The 19,484-nt window shown below is 30.9% G+C and overlaps 1 protein-coding gene across 1 annotated transcript; it reads left to right on the top strand.

Annotated features, from left to right (window-relative positions):
* Window positions 1-7,793: 7,793 nt before the first annotated feature.
* LOC104242665 (ATP-dependent Clp protease proteolytic subunit 6, chloroplastic) lies at window positions 7,794-13,364 on the top strand. Its single transcript, XM_009797733.2, has 9 exons — window positions 7,794-7,960; window positions 8,101-8,162; window positions 8,310-8,382; window positions 9,634-9,835; window positions 9,942-10,007; window positions 10,145-10,285; window positions 11,220-11,273; window positions 12,632-12,724; window positions 12,958-13,364. The coding sequence occupies exons 1-9, from the start codon at window positions 7,875-7,877 to the stop codon at window positions 13,003-13,005; spliced, it is 825 nt and encodes a 274-aa protein (XP_009796035.1). The 5' UTR covers window positions 7,794-7,874; the 3' UTR covers window positions 13,006-13,364.
* The last annotated feature ends 6,120 nt before the right edge of the window (window positions 13,365-19,484 follow it).

The raw sequence follows: 19,484 nt of genomic DNA on the forward strand, positions 1-19,484 counted from the left end.
AAATACCAAATATTAGGTTTTATTCAAAATCACACAATTTTCACCAATTTTCATGTTCAAATCCATGTATAATTCATGTATTTAACTCACAATGTGAAGAAATCACTTATCTAGTGATGGGTGACGAAGAAGCTCCTCTAAAATCACCCCAAGCTCGGCTCCCATGAAAGATTTGAGATAAAATGAGCAAAAACCCATTTTTGCAAAACTTATACATTGCCTAGACGACCTTCATCGCGAACGCGTCACTGCCATCGCGTTCGCAAAGCTCAACAAACTCAGGCCAGAATTTCTTCTTCGTGAACACGGCAAGTCCCTCGCGTTCGCAAAGCACAACCTGCTTCAGCTCTATAGTTCCTCTATGCGAACGTGAGACAGGGCCCGCAAAGCTTTACCAGCCTGCACTTTGCGAATGTGTATGCCCAATCGCGAACACATTGAAAAAAGGGGCCCAATCCAAAAATCCTTCTTCGCGAACGCATGAGGACCTTTGCGTTCGCGAAGAACAAAACCAGCACCAGCAAACCAGCAACAACAACTCAGCAAAAGTTGGTCCGAAACCACCTCGAAACACACTTGCGCCCCCCCGGGACCCTGTCCAATCACATAAACCAGTCCCAAAATATGAAACGAACATGCTCGAGGCCTCAAATCACACAAAAAAATATCAAAACTACGAATCGATGATCGAAATCCTTCTTTAAACTTTCAATTTTCAAACTTCGACGAACGCGTCCGAATCATATCAATACATTCTGAAATGACGTCAAACTTTACGTACAAGTCACAAATCACGATATAAACCTATTCTAAGGCTCAAAATCCCAAACGAACATCGATAACATCAAAGTCCACCTCAAACCAAACTTAAGAAATTCTAAAACCTTCAAAATACCAACTTTCAACAATAAGCGCCGAAATGCTCCTAGGTGACCCGATACCCAACCCGAACATACGCCCAAGTCTGAAATCATCATATGAACCTATTGGAACCTTCAAATCCCAATTCCGAGATGGTATACTCAAAAATCAAACTCTAGTCAATTCTTCCAACTTAAAGCTTCCGAAATTAGAATTTTCCATCCGAATCAACTCTAAACTTCCCGAAATTCGATTCTGGCTACACGTACAAGTTATAAAACATGAAGTAAAGCTACTCAAGGCCTCAAACTTTTGAACGACATGCTAGAGCTTAAAATGACCGGTTGGGTCGTTGCATATTACTTACGTTTTTCCGCTTGTTTTCCTACTATCCAGTAGTTGTTAATGCTTGGTGTTACTACCTTTCTTTTCGTCTCTCTTGAGCCGAGGGTCTATCGGAAATAACCTCTCTACCTTCAAGGTAAGGGTAAGGTCTGCGTACACACTACCTTTCTCAGACCTCACTTGTGGGATTATATTGGGTTTGTTGGTGCTGTTGTATGTTCCAAAAAATTGAAGAAATTAATAAGAGGAATTATCAGAAACTACTAGTGATTATTGGTTATTAACTTCTTATAGCTATCATATACATAATTGTTTTCTATAGTTATTATTTAGTTGTTATGCGACTGTATTCGATGTATTCGCGCTACTGTATTCATGGATACAATAGCATAATTCAGCCTAAAAAATAGGGGAGTCCAGCTGTGCGACTGTATGATCGCTATATTCGTGCTACTATATTCATGAATACAGTAGCAGAATTTGCCTAAAAATAAGGGAATTCAGCTGTTTAATAACGGGAAAAATTCAATTAGCGTGTATCACTCATAATTTAACTCAACAAAATCAATTCTATATAAATTTTGCTGCTATGTGACTGACCGATTGTATCCGATGTATTCATGCTAATATATTCATGAATACAGTAATAGGAGAGTCCAATTGTGCGACTGTATTTGCGCTACTGTATTCATAAATACAGTAGCGAAATTCGCCTAAAAATAGGTGAGTACAACAGTTTAATAACGGAAAGAGGAACAATTAGCGTGTATCACTCCTAATTTAACTCAACAAAATCAATTCTACATAAATCTTGTTACTACTATGTTGTATTCCATGTATTCGTGCGACTGTATTTATAAATACAGGGGTAATCAAGAAAAGGGTGTATATCGTTCTATTCAATTCGATTGTATGTATTGTATTGGATTCACAAATATTCATTATTCACTATTATACATTGTATTCAATTTACCGTATTCAATTCGATTGTATTCAAACAATAATAAATCACAAAAAACAGTGATAATCGACCGTATTCAATAAATACAGACCTTCGAAATACATAAATACATGCAAAAAAAAATATTTATACAAAAATACAATACATTTGAGTGTATTTGTACAGAATACAATATATTTGTATCATCGAATGTGACTAAAAAAGCAAAGAAAAGAAAAAAGTTTGCTGGAGATGAATTTTTTCGGCCAAGCAAAATACTGTATACATTGTGTTAAAACTAAAAATGGAGACGAACAAAAACCCGACCTTCAAATCTTCTCCGGCGTAGCCATAGCCAGATCTGTTCGCCTAAGAGTATGAGTCAATAGTGGATGATGACGCCGACGATCAAAATTGAGTGCTTTAGTGGGTATACCTCGTGTAACCCTCTTCGGAGTTGTTGAATCAACCATTGAAGACGAAATTTGAAGTTTCTTCCTCAAAACCTAACAATGGCAAATATTTAGAAATTGAGTGAAGAGAAAAAGAAGAATGACTGAGTAATTTGGCATGACCCGGCCAAAGTTTTACCAGTTATTACAAACTTTTGGCTTGCAAAAACGTTGAGGATCAATTCTGAGAAATTTGTTCCTACAATTTTGCTGTGAGAGAGAGAGATCGTGGAGAGAGAAAGAAGAAAATTGTTGCTGTGATTTGAGAGAGTAACATGTGTTAACTGAAACAAAGAGAGAGAAAAACATAAATATCATATTTTACACTTATATGGTAGTGTATATAATAAATACCTATTTTGCTATAAAATACAAAAAGTAGCTATAGATAATCTATACTATATTAAAAATATGGAGGCCCTTAGCGAAATGTCGTTCGCCTTTTTTACCTCTTTAAAATAGAGTTCACACTAGACAAAATAGTCATTTAATTATTATCCTAATATTTAGGACTTTAAAAGAAACTAAAATTTGGATTATTAGATTTTTCCTTATTGAACTAAGTAAAATATCCTTATATTAAGGACTTCAAAATAGATATTATTTAAGAGAAGTAAGAGTATTACGTAACTTTTCCTTATATATACTCATGCTAATTTCTGTAGAAATATATTTAAATTGATTCCTTTTATTCCTATAATTCTAACAACATGTTTCTATATACTGTTAATACTAAAGCAAGAGGTTTTGTACCTAATTAAATATTTATTCTAATTATTAAATGTAGTCTTTAATATTACATAAATAAAGTGAATAATATTATGCTCGAGTATGAGAAAAGTTCGAAAATAATTTGTATCTTCTATACTATCATAAAAATATGAAATCTCAACAAATAATTAAGTCTTTGAATTAATAAAGCAGCAAAAAAGTCAATTTAATTTTATTTCAAAATTATTACATAAGTAAACCTATTTGCCAAGTTGATAAAACTCTTAAGGTACACAAATTGTTTTACACAATAAGAGCATTTGCCGTGAAAGAAATAAGAAAATAGAGCAAAATTTATTATAATATAGTATCAAAAGTTAAATTACTAAGTTGAAGCAATAAGGTTATAACATAAGATAAAAAATGTTCAAAAAAATTGCCATTATATTTTTGCTTTCTTTTTATATTCATTTCAATAAATGATAGTTCCCTATATTTTTCATATCGTATTACATTATTTTTTATAATTCAATATTAGCTATTTAAGACTTTATATTGTTATTTATCAATATATTTTTGTAGGAGCTATAGTTCTATCTCTTCACTCACAAATTTCAAAAAGATTCAAATTCTTCAATTTATTTTATTATCTTTGAATAATTATTGTAAAGTAATTTTTTTATTTGTTTATAGTATTTGGCAATAAAAATAACAATAATTTTATAAGATATATATTCCATGTCTCATAAATCATAATAAGACATATAAAGACTTATGTGGAATAGGATTTCTTTATTTAATGAGCTAGCTTAGTGAGATTAACTTAAAAACAAGTAGGAATTCTAATTATTGGTTTTTGGCTTTTTTTTTGTTGTCATTTTAGCTTAAAAACAAGTGTTTAAAAGCACTTTTTTACTTTATTCAAACACTACAAAATGACTTAAAGGCTATTTTAGCTTAAAAATACTTAAAACAGACCAATTCAAACGCGCTTATATTGTTAATTGAGCGGCTTCATTTAATTATCAGAAGTAATTGCTATTGAGCTCTAAGGTATCAGAAGTAATTGCTATTGAGCCCAGAGGTGCTGCCGTAATGTATTTTTTATTTATTTTATAGATTATATTTATATACTATCTATATATAATAGGAGAGGCAAACACACAACTGTAAGCCAAGTGACAACATAACAAAAACCCATTTGGCAATTTTAGAACAAAATTAGTTAAGTTAGTTAATAGTTAGTTTCTTTTGAACTTAAATTTTAAAATTATTATGCATTATGTGTTATTAATAATTAGTTACTACATCTGTTCCAGTTTATGTGAACCTATTTTCTTTTTGGTCCGTCTAAAAAGAATGGCCCCTTTCTAAATTTGGAAATAATTTAGCTTAAAGTTCCAACTCTACCCTTAATAAGAAGTATTTATAACCACACAAATAATCTAGATCCTTTTTTGACTTGTTTAGGACCACAAATTCTAAAAATCTTCATTTTTTCCTAAACTCCGTGCACAGTCAAACATGTTCACATAAATTGGAACGGAGGGAGTACTATTTTTGAATTTGGATTTTAAACATAGGAGAAAAGTCTAATTTGAATTTGAAATAATTACAAATTTTATACTAAAAATAAAATAGAAGAAAAGTCTAATTGTTTATTTCATATAATGTAGAAAAAAGTTCTAAGAATATTCATCATTTTAATTATATAATTATATTATTAAACATCTGTTTTCATATTGTTGCAGCAATATTTATCAGTTGAAGGGTTTATATAATAATATTATCTATTATTTTATGAAGAAATAAAAAGAAGATAAATATTTTAAATATAAACTTTTCCTGAATTTTTTTCAATTTCTCAAGTACTTAAATAATAAAATTCTAATTCAGAAAAAATAGTAGAATTTGGATAGACTTGAATATATGAATATTCAGTGTATTTACATGTTTATAAAATAATATCATTTACATGTTTCTTTGCTCGTAGTTTTTAAGTAATATTTTTTTATAAAAAATTATATTTAATATTCCTCGCGTGGGTGTGAATACTATTATATTATAAGTAGCACGTATGTCGCATGCTCCTGAAAAATAAAAATCAAAAACTAAAAGTGGGGGAGACTAACCAAATAAGTGACTACATGATTAAAAGAAGGGGTTTTGACACAGTTACTCACAGAAATAAAATAATTTACTTTTATTTATCCATTTATTTTTCTACCCATAAAGTAATTACATTTCCTACCCATGGCAGTTTTTGTGGGGAATTTTTTCTTTATTCTCCCATTCATTTTTATTTCTATGCTTCTTTTCTTTCTTTCTTTTTTCTCGGTTTCTTCTTATTTTTTTATTTTTTCCTTTTCTAATTTCATTTAACTTCTTTTTTATATTCTTTTTTGTCTTCATAATCTAATTTCATTTACTGTTTTTACTATTCTTTTTTATACTATTACTAAAGAAAAATCAAATTGTGTACCAATTAAATGTAGCTAATACAACAAAAAAATATTAACTAACATATAATACCAGTATAGTATATAGCTATACCAACAGGGTATACAACTGTACGCAAAGAGTTAAAAATTAAATTCAATGATTAAACTGAAATAATATCAGTTGTTAGTAAAAATTTCAAAAATTCTAAAAGAATCTAATTGCAAGAGTATACCGTTATATTATATATCATACTATAATATTTTTTTTTATTTTTTTTTGCAGTTTTAGTTTTCCCCTCACGCTGGGTAAAAGCTTAAAGCAAATTAAAAGAGAAAATACAAGTGAAATTACGTGTAATAAATATATTATTATAGTATATTGTATATTATTACAGCATACTGTTACAGTATATTGCATATTGTTATAGTACACTACAATAATATATTGTATACTATAATAGTATACTGTTGCAGTATAGCTATATACTCCTACAACATATTATATACCGTAGCGGTATACCGTAGCTATATTCTTCTTCGATTTTCAACTGAAAAATTCGATATCAATCACCTCAAATCAGCTCCAAATACTATCAAATTTCAGTATGAACTTCCAGAAGGTACTATAAGCAATATTTAACAACACTCACTTTGAATCAAACAAGAAATCTTCAAATTAAAAAAATTTAAATTCAAGGGCCAAGGTAAGAGCAAAAGCTAGGAAAAGAACAATCAAGAAAAAATGGAGCAGAATTGAAACTAGCCAGAGGTCAACTTCTCAGATAACAAGATCTAATTTCTTTTTGAAGAAGGATATAAGGGAAATAGAAGAGTTTGTCCAAGTCTTCTTCACGGAGGCGAACTTAATCCAAGTCATTGACATCTAGGTGTGTCAAAAGGAAGAGTTTGTGTGCAAGAACTAGTTGGGGTTGTTGTGTTCCTTCTTCCGCATCCATGACTACCTTTTTCTTTGCTATTTCTTGGTTTTTTTCGTTTCACCGTATTTGTGGAAAAGTTTATACAAAAACCGGGTAAATAGTTTGGGACGCATGGGTAAAAGTAGTAAATAGTTTAGACCTGGACATTAAAGGATAAATAGTTTGGAATTGATGGGTATAAAATGAGATTTTCTCTTAAAAGAAGTGTTTTTTCGCATTTTTAGATCATAACAAACTTTTTCGTTAGTGAAATTAGTCTAATTTGATGGCATGCATAGGCATCAATATGAAACATCTTTAAAGCATGACTTCATTTTTTTCTTCTCTATACAGTGATATTATTTTTATAATCTATATTGTGTTGATAATTTTTCATCTTTTACGTCACATTTGTCAACAGTGGCGGAGACGCTTGACCACTAAACTACACTTTTGAATTGTGTTAAAGGGGTTCAAAACTTAATATATAGAGGTAAAAAACAAATTTTGTCATATATACACAGTTTAATTTTTCGGTGAAGGGTGAACCCCCTTCCGCCCCCCTAAATCCGCTCCTGTTTGTCAAGATCTTAAATTCCGGGTGAAGTACACAAATAACCCATAAAATAGATGATCATGAGTTTTTCTTTCCTCTTGTCTGAACTTCAAATTTAACAAGTATTACCCCTGCTTGCCTCATGGGAAATACTTTTAACTTTTGACATTAAAATTCTACCCATAGGGAAAGCGAGGATCAAAAGTTAAACACCACCCAAAAAGTATCATAGTTCTACAAAATTCTGGAGAATTTCGGGATAGAAGAATTAACTTAAGTAGCCGCTTACCGAAATGCTTAAACTTAAAATAGCAGACAAATGCATAATATATGTATGATTAATGTATAATCTGTATATAATGATGTATAATCATTGTATAATCTTTATATATTGGCTAGAAAAAGCAAATAATGAATTCAATGGGCTATTTGTGTAAAGATCCCCATTAACAGTAATTGTGCTTTAGACCACAAAGCTAATAGCCCAATTCAAAATCAAATGTTAAAGCCCAATAAAGATCCAACAATTATTCGGGTTTTGCCCGTTCCTTATCCCTTTTTTTACCAGAATGCTCGTGGGATAACTCTTAACTCCGCCGGCGAACACTCTCCCTCTAGTACTCCGTCACTGAATCTCGCCGGAGAAATAAAATGGTAACGTCTTCCATCACCGGAACGTCAATTTTTCCAGTCTCTTTCCGGCAGCAAACGTCTTCTTCGTCTCTGTTTTCATCTAGGTAATTTAAGCGCTAGGTTTTCGTAATTGCTTTTCGAATGCCTCTCTTAGTGATAAATTTACGTTTTTGTTCCTGATTTACATGTTTATTTTTATTTTTTGATTTTGAGAACAAATTAATACTAAATTACTTTTCTGCAGAAGCTTAAGGAAGCAGATAATTTCTGTTCTCCGAAGTCCGTATTCTGATTCATCAGCTATTGGTAAGTTAAGTTTTTGATTAGCAACGGAATTTGAGTTAGTTAGTGACTTAGTTAGCTGCTTAATTATCTTGAAACGAAATGTTTTATGGTTTTTTTTTTTTTTTTTTTTTGTGGTGATGATTTGGTTTTATTTCTTTCAATTTCTAGGATTTTCTAACAAGACTCTGAGAACCCCGTTAAAGCTCAATGATCACGAACCCAGTGGTCTTACCAATTCAAGGTTTATCACTTTATCTTCAATCCTTAGACTAGTTTGGTTTGTGAACAAGTTTATGGGATTATAATTTGAGGATCTAATAATGGCGGGATCTTTTGGTGGATATTTGATAGATGTTTGGTTCATTTGACTAAAAGTGGGATATGCGGGGTATAATTTTTGAATATGTGATATGCGGGGTATAATATAAAGCATGTCCTTTGTTAAGCTAGATAAACTTCGATAAACTTTTTTATAAGGTTAAATTTGATAATTTTTTTAAATAAGGTTAAGCTTCGATAAACTTTTATTTTCAATATTAACCTTGACTTTCTTAAAAGACTTTGTGAGGAAAGCTTTGGAGAAGATCAAAGGTGTCATTTTGCCACATTGGATGAAGTATAAATTTATACCACAATTGTGGTATGAACAATCCCAGAATTGAAGATTTTACCAAATGTCGGATAAAATAATCCCACATTTTATCCAGGATTATAATCCCTTGTCCTTGTAACCAAACAACCCCTTAGTGTTCAAACTTTTCTATACTTAGTGGAGAATATTTTGCTCTAATCATATTGCTTTAAAAGGTCATATTTTGGTTAAATATACTACCAGATGTAATGATGCAGTGATGTGGTTTTGTAAGAAGTCAATAAGAGTGTAGAGATGTTCTCAACACTTGGTAAGATCTTCCCACAGACGTTCTTCGATCCAGAACTTAGATAAATTTTCCTTGCTCTTGAGATGAGCTTACTGTTGTTTTCCTAAATTAGTGAGGCTTTGTGTTCTTCCTTCAATACTCACTAGAAATAGAGTTATTGAAATTTACTATGAGTAGCTTATCTTCACTTTCACTTTGATGGTATTGATGTGTGGCACGTCGTTAGAAACTGAAAATATGTCGAAGAGCATAAATTGTCATGCCCACTTTGATATTGTTTTGGTGCTTGCTAGGTCTTAAAAAGCTGGGTTAAATAGGTAAAAAGACAACAATCTCTCACAGGAAAGCGTTGAAACAATTTATCCAAAATATATAATTACACAGTGAAGAAATAAGACACAAGCATAGACCCAAATGTGCATGCTCAAAAGATGGTCAGCCAGCCTGCGCTTAACTCGCAAGCAGAAATGTTGCATTATTGAATGTCTCTTGAGCACTGGGTGGTCTTTGAAAATTCACTTGGTCAATGTTTACACACATAGACCAAATCATTGGTCGAAACATGCCACCTGGATAATATAACACTCCTGTTTTGAAATTCATGGAAACAGCTATGGTGTTATTGAAGCAAAAAAGGGGAATCCACCCATCATGCCTGCCGTGATAACACCAGGGGGCCCTTTGGATCTCTCTACTGTGTTATTCAGGAATCGAATTATCTTCATTGGACAACCAATCAACTCCGCAGTTGCTCAGAGAGTTATATCACAACTTGTGACCCTCGCAACTATCGATGAAAATGCAGATATTTTGGTACTGCTTTGCTTTGCCTGCCATAATCGTATAGCTAGATTTTGTTTAATCAAGTTGAATATAGAAAGGTCTTGTTTACAGTTATGTCCATGTTTTGCAATATCAGATCTATCTTAACTGTCCTGGTGGAAGTACCTACTCTGTCTTGGCAATATATGACTGCATGTCATGGGTAAGTATGTCACTTTATAGTGTCTATAATCACTCTGTTTAATCAAATTTTGAACAACTTTCAATTGCGTATATGCTCTACTTCTTGGAATTATGTTCTTACAATAATTATGCTTCAAGCAATGACTTCTTTTTCAGATAAAGCCTAAGGTTGGTACAGTATGTTTTGGAGTAGCTGCAAGCCAAGGAGCACTTCTTCTTGCCGGTGGAGAAAAGGGCATGAGGTACGCAATGCCAAATGCACGTATAATGATTCATCAACCTCAAAGTGGTTGTGGAGTAAGTTCTAATCTCTATTAAAAGTGTGCTGAGAGTTTCAGTCAAGTTGTGTTACTTTGGGTGTAGTACAACTACGTTTCCTCTGATTTGGAAATATTACAAACACTTTCCCCAACTTGTTTGGGACTGACGCGTTGTTGTTTCCCCTTTAAGGTATTAAGAAACACCCTCTCCCCTAAAAATTGGGCCACTGGATACCCAAGAGACAATTATAATCTTCCGTCAACTTATATTTCTTTTCTTCATTTCTTCTATTTTTTGTGCATTCTTCAACTCTTTTCTTTCCAAGTTCTTAATAAAATGTTTTGTTTTTTAATTTCCTATTTGAAGAATGAGCATTCTTTGTTACCTTTTTTTTCAATATAAATTTCTCAAACAGTTAAAAGAACGTACAGCTAATTTGTTCTGACAAAAATTTGTAAAATTGATTGTACTAAACTTTGTAATGGTGCAGTAAAGTGATTGTACGACTAAACACTTTGTATGTGCCAATCTGCGGTATATTTTTTTCTTTTTGCCTTTTTTTTTTTGGGGTAGGCATAACGAAAGAGATCTTTCCTGTAAATCTTATTCTCTATCTCACTTTTTGTTTCATGTATAAGAAAAGACATACAATTCCTTATCAAATAAAAGACATACAAAATTATTTCCTAGAAATGATGTCAACTAAAAAAAAAGGGTAGAATAATGTATTAGTCCAAATGTACAAGGAAATTTGTATAAAGTAAGAGCAATTCCGCATTATATTAGAAGCTCTTAATGAATTGCTCTTCTTTTTATGCTAAAGAGATGTCTCTAGTATAAAACAATTAGAAGAGAGGTAATATATTTTAGAATGTTTCTGTTAGTTCAGAACTGTATGAAGATGCTTCCATTTTTGCTACTTAAACTGGTTGTATTTTTATTAAAAGCCTACTTGTACTTGCTGCTTTAGGGTCATGTGGAGGATGTGCGGCGCCAAGTGAATGAAGCGGTTCAATCTCGCCATGTTAGTAATTTTTCTTATTCAACCTTCTCTTTCTGATAATCTACATTTGGGTTCTGAAGAAGATTATCTTTGCTCAGCCTCCAAATTAAATTTATTGCTCTTGTTATCTTGACCTTTTTCTTGGCGCCCCACTCCCTAAGGGGGGAAATAAAATGATAAGTAAAGTGTACTAGAGACTTTTTGTTTCATGGGCACCAAGCTTAAATTTGCAAGCAAAGTTTCCGTCTCCTGATAGTGGTCAGTGGTCAGATCAGGATGTGTATCATGTACCACATTGAGGGTTTGTCGAATATGTATAGCAACATTAAATAAAAAAGATTCCGATGACAATCAAAGAATATACAGGAAATATCATGGCAGATAATTAGCAGATACTTACACTACCCTTTGAAAGATTTGACACCAGCCTAATTTTAATATTATAATGTAGACAAGATCATGTCGCAATGGTACAATCAAAGTATACAGTAACAAAAGTTAAAAATAAACTGAAAGCCTTTCTAATAAATTTACTATGCAATGTATTGATTTATATCAGCAATGTCACCAACACGAATCTTCCTAGATTTGACGTGACTCAGTAAATTTTGACGACTCATAGGATATATAGGGAAATTGTATACGAATGAAATTTACGCACTAAATAAACATGATCATAAGATAGTTATTGTTGGAACTTCTTGACAAACCATATTGTAGTATACCATACAGATAAACAACTTGTCTAATAGGGTCATTAAGCTAAGTTGATGGAGGTTCACTTGGTATTTGTGGTACGCTACTACAAACTCATTGTTATACAATCATCCAGAATCCAGATTAAGCATAATGGTGATTAACATAGAAGGTTCCATGGACTTCCTTTCTCCATTTGTGTAATTTTGAAAACTATACTGACACAGCATAGGACCATGATGACCATAAAGAAGTCTCTTTTTAAACTTCACTTTCAGTTTACTGGTTTGTGGACATGCTCTTTATGTAACGTAGTTAAAAAAAAAAGATTGTTGACGGGGATGCATACGTGCTGGAATGAATCACCAAAATTTCAATTTATCTTTATACATGGGTTGCAATCTTCAGTGTATTATTTAAACTAACATTGGTGGTCCTTCACGGAGACCACGTGATTTTGTGAACTTGAATGATCTGATACCAGACTTGTGAACTAGGGGCATAAGTTTGTTAAATTGGGATGGGAAATAGGATATTGTAGTTCACCTATAAACTCCGATCAGAGTAGTTAATAGTAGTATATGTTCCAGGACTTTGTGATTGAGCTAAAACTCCGGGCGAAGTAGTTAATAGTAGTGTATATTCCAGGACTTTTTGATTGAGTTGATATTCTACTTATACAGAAAATCGACAAGATGTATGTTGCCTTTACTGGCCAATCAATTGAGAAGGTGCAACAGTACACTGAAAGGGATCGTTTTTTGTCTGTCTCTGAGGTAATGTTACTCATGCTATAACTTGTATGCTAGTATTTAAGATGCTATTCCTTGCTAAAGCATTTCTAGATGCCTCAAAAGCCTTGTTGGCAGTTTCTAAAGTAGTTTCTTGTGGTGTATATATGGTTCTATTTTATCTGATTTCACTTTCCTTCAATGCCAATTTTCGCTGGGCATGAAACAGAATCCATCTGATTAAGCAAACATTTTCTTTCTTTACTGCTTTATGGCAGGCCATGGAGTTTGGTCTCATAGATGGGGTGCTAGAAACAGAATACTAGTTGCAAATGAATCATTAGTAGTACATGATAGCTAGCTTTCCGATGACGGAAAAGCTGGTGTTGCTCATTAACCACTTCGAAGTACAAGAAGCTGGCTCTTGCAAATGTGTATCGTAGAAATATCTCAACTCTTCAATCCAGGAATGTCCAAAAGCCTAATTCTGAAGACGGTTATAGAAAGCGCTCATGTTTTACCATTTTTGTCTCTCTTGCAGATACACTCAGCACTTTTGTGGGTATTAATCAGTCTTAATTCATCACTTAATAACAATTCAGTTGGAAGTGAAGTGATCAAACACAAAGCAGATTCAGGAAGATGTGTATTTTTCCCAAATATATATTACTCCAATTGTTATTCATTCCTTTGCTGTCGTTACGAAAGAATATTTAACTTATGGTATGCGGATTGCAGATTGATGAGGCGACTACTATCTTTGGGGCTTCTGTCCTATAATTACAGTTTGCTGCAAATTCATCGGTTAGCTCTTGGGAAACAGCGATAGTTTTATTGATAAAATACACTAGACGAAAGAGTTTTTGTTCAACCGGGATCATCACGATAATTAGAGAAATTAAATTAGGGATCCGAATTGATTTCTGAAAAAGGGAGGAAACGATACTTTATAACCGCTCTCAAAATTAACCAATATATATATATATATATATATATATATATATATATATATATATATATATATATATATATATATATAGTAGCAAACTCTAGTATTAGTAATGCAAGGTTTTTTTTTTTGTTTCTCACCCGGTATGTGGTACCTTCATTGGGGCCCGACTAAATTCGAATTCGAGGCGGGAATTCCCTCATTGGGGGTAAAGCGCTGCCTAACAAAGGGAGACTTCATACCCAGGGATTTGATCGCGAGATCTCTAGTTAAGGATGAAGGAGTAGTTACCACTCCACCACAACCCTTGTTGGTGTAATGCAAGGGGTTTTAATACTTGTATAAGCATGATTAAACACATAATTGTTCCTCAAAACCTATTCCAGATACTTTCCGCCATATTTTGGAGGGTATTTCTGTAAACAATCAATATTTTTAGAAATTATGCAATACTATAATACATCATATCAAATAATAGATAAGAAATAATCTTAGCATAACTACCCGGCATAAACAAGTTTTGTTTACAAAATATATACAATCCACCTTAAAAGACTCCCAATCCATTATTTGTGCCTTCAATCAACGGATATAGTGACACCCTTTTCCTTTTTTTTCTCTCCTCCTCTCTTTCCTTATGTTTCCACTCGTATGTTTTCTCACAAATCTTCTGATTTTTCAATCTCCTCGGTCATCTATGTCTTCATTCTAGTTCAATAGGAATGCAACTAAGAAATTTAAATCTTTACATTAAACTAAAATTATTTGGAGTACAACTCTGACCATATCGATCGAGTAGTTTGATTCACGCTCAGTCGGTTTATCATGCAATTGCTCTTGTACAATTGAAGCAACATAATGTCATCAATGACTTGGTTGCTGGTAAATATATGTGTCTACCAACGTATTAAATTTTTGTATGCGGTTCAAATATGGAAACATCCTTAGAATCAAGTAAATTTTTGGGCAGTTTTCCATTGCCTCTCACAGTTATGTCTGTGCAGTAGGATATAATGCTATTAGTCTTCACTTGAGGAAAATAATATGTAAAAATAGCACGGTATAGCCAGTTTTCTTACTGGTCATTTAAAAGTAGCCAACGTTTACGAAGTCAATGAAAAATAGTCACTATTTTGCTGTAACAGAGACCGATCCAATATAATATACTGGAGTTTGGTGCACTTGTGTATGAACTCCAGCATATTATGCTAGACCGGTATACTTTGCTGATATACTGGAGTTCGGTGCACCTGTGTATGAACTCCAGTATATTATACTGGACAATTATACTTGCTGGAACTCCAATATATTATGCTGGAGTTCTAGTGTATTTATGCTAGAAGTCCATCATATTATGCTGGAGTTCCAGCATACTTATCCTATCCTGGAACTCCAGCATAATATGTTGGAGTTCAAGCATACTTATGCTGGAACTCCAGTATAATATATTGACGTATTTTTCGGGTTTTGAACAGTGTTTTCGCTCAAATTTATCTTTACATAAAAAGTGATTAAATTTTAATTACTTTTAAAACTGAGCTATTTTTAAACGCACAATTATAAATCTGGCTATTTTAGAATTTCTCCCAAATAATATGCATTAGTCCACTTCTGCGACTAACGCTCATTCTTTGTATCAAGTGGCATGAGAGACCCTTATTTTCATTTTCCTTTTGTTATTTATATTCATTTAATGTTGTTAAGCGCAATAACTAAATTAAGGAATTCTGCCAAGACAACCCCTCTTTCATCCCCTCTCCGAACCACACGTGATTTATGAATTGACTTAGTTGAGAACATGACCATGTCCAATTTTTAGTACATTATTCAGTTAAATATAATTACAATAACATACAATTTAAATACAAATTTTATACAATATGTCTTTTGTATATTTTATATATGATTTATACATAGTAAAAGCAAATTTCATACAACTAATTATATATTATACAATTTATCTACAACTTTCACATATTATTTCTACCTAGTTAAATACAACTACAATAATATACAACGTAAACACAAATTCTATACAAATTTTATACAATATATCTTTTGTATATTTTGTATCTAATTTATACATAGTAAAAATATATTTCATACAACTAATTATATATTATATAACTTATCTACAATTTTCATACATTATTTCTACTCAATTATACACAATTGCAATATACAACTTAAATATAATTTTTATACAATGTTGTTCAACTTTCATACAATAGTTAAATAAATAAAAGAAAAATATATAAACAATTTTTTTATAATTTTTCTACAACTTTACTACAATTTCGTAAATATATTATATATTATGTCTTCTTCTTCTTCTTCTTCTTCTTCTTCTTCTTCTTCTTCTTCTTCTTCTTCTTCGAGTTTCAATCTGAAATTCAGCCAAAATCAAGTCTAATATTTACCAAAACCCCTCAAAATTGAGATATAAACTCCAAACCATATTACCAATTGTTAGCAACAACACCTTATCCAAAAAAATAATGATTTTTGAAAACCCAAATTCGAATTCAAAGCTTCAAAGCTTTTTAATGGTTGTCAATGGTGGAATTGCTGCTCTATTTTCCTTTGCGTTACATTAGTGAAATTTGGGATTGAGAGATAGAGACACGTAGAGAGAATTCTCAATTCTTTGCAACAACATTCAATTCAAACAAATAATGTTTTCTGAAAACCCAAATTCGAATTCAAAGCTTAAAAGTTTTTTAATGGTTGTCAATGGTGGAATCGTGGGTGGATGCAAGATACGTAGGGGAGGGGGTAGGATGTGGAGATAGAAACGTGGGGGAGTGGAAGATACGTTAGAGTAATTTTAGGACACTAATTATTATCATTAATTCCCTTAAAATGTACATAAATGGTAATTGAATATATAAAATATAATTATAATAAAATTTGAGTAAGGAGAGTAATATAGTTTCATATAGTGTATAGGAATGTTAAAATTCCTTACTATATACATTAGTATAGTTGGGGAGAGGCGTGGAGAAAGAAAGAGAAAATAGGGAAATATTTGAAGCTTAAAATTAAGGAGTTGCTATGTTTTAAAATCTTGTTATATTAGGTAATTAAGTTCAAATGTCTTTCACTGTGGTGATTAAGCTTCTAATTTTACATATTTAGCTAGAAATTCCCTAATTTTAATTCTTTAAGAAATGTTTGACCAATTTTTTTATAAATTGCTTCTTTTGAAAATATTTTTACCAAAATAGTTTTTCATATTATTTACTTTTGGAGAGAAGATTTACTATTTTCGTTTAAATCTGCTTTTAGAATTTGAGTTAATTCCCCAAATGATTAGTCAACTTGATGAATTTATTTAGTAAAATCACTTTTCTTTGTTTTAGGACAAAAAAATCACTAAACTATTCACTTGTTTCTCCAAATGTCATACACCACTATAAAAGATTAAAAGCCACTTTTCTTAAGAAAAGACAATTTTACCCCATGTCAATAAATATATAATGTTAATAATTGTATTAAATTATTAAATAACTTTTTAAGGTTATATAAAATTATAATAGGACTATAAATTCAAAAGTAAAGCACATATAAATTCCGTCAAATCAAATCAAAACCAAACAATTGAATATAAAAAAATTAATATTTAGGATTTTAATGGAATTTTGGTTTTATTTCATCAAATCAAATCCAAAAAATTATGTCCATTGTATATTAGTTGTTGTCTTGCTGGACTCCTTCAATATTATTATATAAGTAATTATTCTGCTCTTTGGTTTAGTTTTTAGTAATCTCTTTTGAATATTTTAATGAGTTAGCAAAATCTTATAGAGGTAAAATACAGATTGACTTTGAAAACAGAAAGATGCAAAATTGACACATGAATTGCAAAATAGTAGAAGACAAAATGCATTATAAACGCACTATAAATTTATATTAAGTTCTTTATATGTAAAATATTAATTCATCATTAGTTATTCTTTAAACTTTATATTGTCACAATCAACTTTGTATGATAATATTTTCAACGACCAAAAGAATCAATTTTTAGTTTATTTTATTTGATAAAACTTTTTAAAAAAATATTATAAAAGTATTTTACGTTTTATTTGCGATATTAAGTCACAAAAATAATTAATTTTTAATTTCATAGGTACATTTCTTCATTTATTGAATTAGTTAAACAAATACAATATTATCATTTTTTAGATTTATACTTTATCTATACTATATTAAAAGCACGAAGGCCCTTAACGAAATGTCGTTCGTCTTTTTTACCCTTTAAAAATAAATTTTACATTGGACAAAATTATAATTTAAGTTATTTTCCTAAAATTTTGGGCATTAATTATTTCCTGTATTTAGGACTTAAGATTTTGCTTATATTCTTTCTTTATTTGAATACAATTTAAGACTCTAAAAAGACATCGGGCTAATTATTACTTGGGATTATTTGGAAATTTCACTTATTAATTTGGACGGTTGTAGCAAAGTTATTGGATTGCTAAATTGCGTTTTAGCTATTACTTAGAATTATTTTAAGTCTTATTTATTTATTTTCACGATACCTAAATTTTTTTCTTAGAATGTAGAAGACCTAATATTTAGGACTACTTCTTTTTCTTTCCCTATATAAACTGTACTCTTTCAAGCATCACAAAAGGTGACGTTATATTTAAACACTAAAGTTTTCACAAATCTTAGATAGACTAATATTTAAAATTTTGAAGTTAATTGTGAATTTTCACTTTACGTTTCCAAGAACTTAACCCTATACAATCGAAGTTCTATTTATTGTAGAAAGAATCTCGTTGTTAATTCATTGTGTTAAAAATAAACTCATCTCAAAACAAATAGAATTTTTTTGATAATATGTAATTAGCGGCTTATTTGTATTATTTAGCTACAAATTTGGTTTGTCACTATTTTTTTTTATATAGTTGACCTGTTTAGAATACTCAACTTCATTTTGTACTACGTTCTGAGCTTTCAAAATTATCTAGATTGTTTTCATGCTTAGCAACATCATTCTCTACTTTGCTGTTTATTTATAATTAATATTTGACAATTTTAAAAAATTATTAAATTTTTATCATATAACTCAAATAAATTATTTAATACTCACTTCGTTTCAATTCAAATGACACATTTTTCTTATTAATCTATTCCAAAAAGAATGACACATTTCTATATTTAGAAACAATTCAATTTTAAACTTTTTATTTTACCTACTTTACTCTTATTGAGAAACTTTTATAGCCACACAAATATCATGGCTCCACAAAGTTTTTTCCCCTTAAGCTTTTAGAACCATATGTTTCAAAAGTCTTCTTATTTGTTTCTTCTTTAAACTTTGTGTCAAGTCAAACTATATCATCTAAATTGAGGAGAGAGTAATATTTATAAATTTTTTAAATTTTACATTCCTTGAATAGGTGACCCTTAGCGAAATATCTTTTGTTTTTTTACCTTTAAAAGATGGGTCTGTATGTTTATTTTAATGGAGAATAAAATAAGCCAAATGTGTCCTCTTCTGTCTTTGTTCTTTCTCCACATTTTTGTGTAGAGAAAATGTGATCTACTTTTTTTTGCGTCTTACACCTTCATGTAACAAATATATTTAGGAATAGCCAGCATTCAACTTTAGGGTGTTTGGTTAAAGGCATCATTGATGGTAGAAAAATTTATGTTCTCATATTCTTGTCCTTTTCATTTTGTATTGTGAAGATTGAGAAGTTCTATCACAGAGTTTTTTTCTTTATTATATTAAGTTAGCTAAATATAATCAACGATCAACAATTACTATTTTAAAAAATTCGGAGTTCTTTAATGTTTTACTTTATAATATATTTTTATGTAAGTTTTAAATTTTTTATACTC

The sequence above is a fragment of the Nicotiana sylvestris genome, chromosome 12 (genome assembly GCF_000393655.2).
Source record: "Nicotiana sylvestris chromosome 12, ASM39365v2, whole genome shotgun sequence".
Lineage (NCBI taxonomy): Eukaryota > Viridiplantae > Streptophyta > Magnoliopsida > Solanales > Solanaceae > Nicotiana > Nicotiana sylvestris.

Bases quoted from the DNA above. Each gene is read 5' to 3' on its own strand.
- LOC104242665 (XM_009797733.2), top strand. From the start codon at position 7,875: ATGGTAACGTCTTCCATCACCGGAACGTCAATTTTTCCAGTCTCTTTC. The intron at 9,836-9,941 runs GTACTGCTTTGC...TTGCAATATCAG, and splicing joins ATGAAAATGCAGATATTTTG to ATCTATCTTAACTGTCCTGG. The intron at 10,008-10,144 runs GTAAGTATGTCA...CTTCTTTTTCAG, and splicing joins TATATGACTGCATGTCATGG to ATAAAGCCTAAGGTTGGTAC.